We start from the raw sequence: 4840 nt of genomic DNA on the forward strand, positions 1-4840 counted from the left end.
TTTACCGATTTCAGTGTATTTTCTACACATTTCAATAATACCAATAACCCTGATTTTTTTATAATTATTCTGCAATATCTATATACATTTGAATTTTATTTATGCGTTCCCCCGCGTTTAACACGGGTCATAATCTAGTTGCTATTATCAAAAGAGAAAAAAAATGAAGTACATTGCTAAACCTTATGGTCAAAAGAAATAAAGTATGATGTTATTATAAAATATAATTTGTAAGTTTCATGTTACATATTTGCTATAATCTGTAAGGAAATGCAAGTATATTGCTAATATAAGTAAAAAAATAAAGTACATTAGACTATGTTGCTATTTCCTGCAATTTGCTCACGCAAGAAATCATAAACATTACACCAAAATCAAGAAGCCGCAAAACTAAACACAACATTACAAACACGAAAGGCCAAGACTGAATGCCTCTAGATTAGGAAAAAAAAAAAGGCTTTGCAGAAGGACAGACTAATGTTACAACTTAAAAAGTGAATCGATACGTAGAAGAAAAAAAATCAATGAAAGATGTAAGCCAACCTTATACATACTTGTATAATGATACTCAGAGATCCCATGCGGAGGGCCCGCCTAACCCGACTTCAGGCTCCGGGCTCAACAACTGCACCGCCAAAGAACCGCTAGCTTTGCTCTTAACTTTCTTTTTTTTCTTTCCCACCGCCACATCATCATCCTCTCTATTTTCTTTCTTCTCAGTAGCATCAATGTACACCATCTCATCAGCATCATCATGACGTACTTTCGCTACATCCTCGGTGTCAATGACGGATTTGTCCTTGGAGTCCCTTGATTTGCGCTTTGATTTGGGATCCATTGAAGGGGTATTTTCGTCCTTGTCTTTGTTTATGGGCTTATATGGCTGCTTGTGTTTTTTCATTTTTTGTCCCTTTTTCGCATCAACTGAATGATTATCATCCGTGCCAGCTGTTGCGTTCCTAATGACTTTATCGATTGGTCTGCCGTTGAATATGTGTAAGCTTGGGACCAGATTCTTTATCTGTATTAATTACTAGATAATTCATTTCTCTTCCCTTCTTGGAAAACAATAACAAAACTACAAATATCACTCTTCACATTTTATTTAAACTTCATGTCTTAGTTTTTTTTTTTTACATTCCATATGAAATGGAAGGAAAAAATTACAGTTTAACACATTTTTTTATAAAGAATTTCACTGATAAACATTTTCATAGGGGTAGATACATTACAAAAAAAAAAAAAAAAAAAGTATGTTTCTATTTTGCCTATACTTATGAGTTATGATATATAGAAGCATGACAAATGGCTTGAATAATTTATACTAATCTCTAAAGAGGTAGTAAGTGTAGTGGCATTAGAATGAAGAAAGTATGTTACCTTTTTGGTTAACACATCCTTGTCTGCAACCGGATTCCCAACTAGGTTCAGGTTTTTCAGGTTTGTCAATGAAGAAAGTATCTGTGATTCCAAAATGAACCTCTTAACCCGTTAACTTGACAAGTAAATTAAAAAACCAAAAAAAAAAAAAAAGCTTCAATAATTTGTAACCTTAAGATCTGACCACCTCGTGATCAGGTTGTTTCCCAAATCCAAATTTTGGATTTTTGTATTCCGACCCAACTCACTAGGGAGAGCCTGACACAAACAAAATCAGTATAACTATAACACCAACCAATAACTCAAACAGAATATGCATAAACTGTTGTACAGATTAATCATTATTTCAATCAAACTAATAAGAGTTAATCGGGAAAGTCTCTTTTATTCTGATTTAAGTCCTTCTTCCTGCATTAAGTAATAAAGAAACATTTTTGTACATAACTTACCAGATTACATCTAGTTAAATAAAAAAACAAAGAAACAGTAGAACCTAAGTAGTAATAATGTTTAAAAAATGGCATGTAGGAAATGCAAGATGACATACTCTCATCTCATTGTGTGCAAGCCTCAGCTCTCTCAACTCCATACAATACTTGATTGAAGAGTCTATCTCTTGGATTTTGCAGTTTGAAAGAGACAGCTACAGTCAAAGTCAACACATACATTATTAAAAAAAAAAAAACCGGGGAGATCCTAGGAACCCAAAATATTTAAATTGAAGTTATTTCTTAAGGACCTGTTTGTTACACAGGACAAAGCAGAACAATTTCGCCAACATGTGAGTAGGGCTGATGTCAATGGGGACAAAATTTGCATATTTTTTTTGTCCCAATCCCACCCAGAAAAGTGGAATAAAATGGGACAGGAATTCATTCACAATCTCATGCAAAAAGGACAGAAATACCCTCCTCATCCAGAAAGGCTACTTACTTTTGTGATTGAATTAGCCTTGCCTAGACTTTCACCAATTTTAGAAATTGGATTCCTTGAAAGGACTGCAAGCAGAAATCAGGTGGATTTAAAATGGGATTGATTATATCGACAATTATTAAATCAGAAAATCATTAGCTAAAATTTTAATGCTACAATCTTCATCAAGTTCACATATCATACCTATGGTATTTAATTCTTTCATCTGATCAAGCCTGCAAATTGAAACAATCTCATTGTCTGCCAAGAAAAAACAAGTGTGTATTGTATCAGTCTCCTAGAGATAGATAGATAGATAGATAGATAGATAGATAGATAGAAACAACATGAAAAAAAAAAGTAATCAAAGAAGAATTGTATTTGTATTACCATTCAAGATTAGTGCACGTAGCCTCACAAGACTGCTGACCTCCTCCATTGATTGGAGCATGTTGCTGCCAGCATTAAGTACCTGCTTCAATAAATAGTTTATAAATGTAGTCACCTGCTGCTACTGGTAGAATACAATAATATGTATGTTATTGTTCACCTATCAAGGTATTACTTACATTTATTTATTTATTCCAGTATAGATAATGAGGTTATTTTGGTCTTTAAATAAGAAACCAAGAATGGAAATGAACTCCTTCCACCCTCTCAAGGAGTGGTGAAATCCACCAATCATGGAATTTGAAAAATTACGATAAAATTTTATTTGCCAACCAAACATGTCATGGAATGGAATCTCGAATTCCATTTCCATTGAATTCAACCACGCTTGTAAGAAGATGAAGAGGTTTTGTGGATATATAAAGGGATGACTTATATGAGTTGTGCAAGAACAAAGGCGTTGTGTGAGGCATAGCACCATAGTCAATACATAACAGTAGAATGGAAAGAAAATCATAATCTTACTGACAGAAAATTGAAACAAATGCAATGCAACTCACCGTAAGACAAACACACCCTTCAATCCCTTTTAAGCTTCGAAGCTTGTTCTGCTTAACTGATAACCACTTCAGGTTCACACATGGCTTCAGACCCTAGTTTATCAATCACATGAAACCCACATTACTTGATGTTGACCATTCTTATTAAAAAAAAAATCAAAAAGAAACAAATGTGCATTCTGGGATCGAACTGGTATCTTTCACGTTCGTGATTGATAGAGAAAATCATTATAATGTTATCAGGCGCCAGAATTTCAGCAAATTGTAGGACTCCTTGCCCATTTTAATGTAAGTTGAATTTAACTTTCATTAGGAAATATAAAAAATCAAAATCAATTTTAGGATTTCAAAAATCAAAGGCGTTGGCATCTAGGTCCAAAATGGATGAGTATAGCTTACCTCAAGAGACGACAAATTGTTAAAGGTGAGGTCCAGTTTCTCCAATTTCTTGAATTCAGCCAAGCACGAAACCTAAGAAGAAATTTCAGGAATGGAAAACGTAAACATAAGCAGAGCAATGGATTGAAATTCAACCAAAATGCGGTATTGATTGAAGTGTGTACATCCGATAGAGCTCTGTGGGTGAAGGTAAGAGATGTAACGGCGTTAGGATCAGAGGTGTGATTCTCCTGCAAAACCTGTTTGGAGGTTAAGGCTTTCATTACGTCGGTGTGTTTTGTTTTCTGGTAAACCCTATTTCAGCTGGTATGGTTGCGTAAACGATAAACCCCTCGTAGCCGCCGAGCCCAGAAACGGAAGAACGTTGCTATTTAAAGGAAGACCATTGTAGAAAAAAGGTCTTAACTTTGAAATTGTTTCTCTTTACATTTATTTTTCTAAACACATAACTACTGCAAAAGGACACAATAGGTATCTGGTTTTCTGTTTTTTTTCCTTTCTTTTCATAAGGTAAACTTTTCCTAACTTACAAGGTATGGGCTGTTGAGGGTGAATGTTATAACACTCAAGCCATTCCAGCATTTTATAACATTAAATGAAAGCGGTCTTCCCATATTATAAAAGGGTGTTAAGAGATTAGAGATAAAAAAAAAAAGATTTGATTGGGTGTTGCCTCTTGTTCTCATTACCACATCTCATAACATAAAAGTAAGGCTGAGGTGGTGTTCTAGCCGTTGCCACCGTGTTTTTCCTAACTTACAATTTAGACGTTAAAAAGAAATCGTTTTTTTGAAATGAAGTAATCTGACCATTTTAAAAGCCATTATGTTGTTGTTTTTTTTAAATAATCAATTTCACATGTTTTTTAAAAAATAATCATCATTTCCTAAATGACCCCTTTCAGACTCATTCTGATACATTCTGGAACAGTGATTTCACAATGATATTCATGAATGTATATCGGAATATCTATACATTTCAGACTAAAAATGCAAAGAAGATATGACACCTGCTTCCGATGGGTTTGAGGTTTTACGGATGAGTTCTTGACTCCTTCATTTTCATTTGCTTTATTTTATGATTATTACTATAAAATAGCAAGTCCAAAGATCATGTCTGGAATGTTAGGTTAATCTCTTGGTTAGGTAGTTATTTTGTATTAGGATCAACCCAAAAATAGTTTATTTAGTGCCTTATGT

The 4840-nt window shown here is 34.0% G+C and overlaps 1 protein-coding gene across 2 annotated transcripts; it reads right to left on the reverse strand.

Annotated features, from left to right (window-relative positions):
* Positions 1 to 263: 263 nt before the first annotated feature.
* LOC145159390 (Leucine-rich repeat (LRR) family protein) lies at positions 264 to 4089 on the reverse strand. Of its 2 annotated transcripts, none has more exons than XM_079078356.1 (10): positions 3806 to 4089; positions 3642 to 3713; positions 3243 to 3335; positions 2683 to 2767; positions 2497 to 2553; positions 2314 to 2378; positions 1928 to 2023; positions 1552 to 1638; positions 1381 to 1461; positions 264 to 1021 (listed from the first exon to the last, which is right to left on the reverse strand). In XM_079078356.1, exons 1-10 carry the CDS (start codon positions 3902 to 3904, stop codon positions 569 to 571), a joined length of 1188 nt encoding a protein of 395 aa, XP_078934482.1. In that variant the 5' UTR covers positions 3905 to 4089; the 3' UTR covers positions 264 to 568. The 2 variants fall into 2 exon arrangements, with proteins under 2 accessions (XP_078934482.1, XP_078934483.1); XM_079078357.1 differs by having other exon boundaries at positions 2683 to 2764; positions 3806 to 4088.
* Positions 4090 to 4840: the final 751 nt, after the last annotated feature.

Source organism: Lactuca virosa, chromosome 2, assembly GCF_052849685.1.
Source record: "Lactuca virosa cultivar CGN04683 chromosome 2, Lactuca_virosa_CGN04683_v6, whole genome shotgun sequence".
Classification (NCBI taxonomy): domain Eukaryota; kingdom Viridiplantae; phylum Streptophyta; class Magnoliopsida; order Asterales; family Asteraceae; genus Lactuca; species Lactuca virosa.

Excerpts from the sequence above, each read along its gene's own strand:
- LOC145159390 (XM_079078356.1), bottom strand. The coding sequence starts at position 3,904 with ATGAAAGCCTTAACCTCCAAACAGGTTTTGCAGGAGAATCACACCTCT. Across the intron at positions 2,768-3,242 it reads AAGGGTGTGTTTGTCTTACG|CAGGTACTTAATGCTGGCAG; the intron begins GTGAGTTGCATT and ends TATTTATTGAAG. Across the intron at positions 2,554-2,682 it reads ACGTGCACTAATCTTGAATG|ACAATGAGATTGTTTCAATT; the intron begins GTAATACAAATA and ends TTTTCTTGGCAG.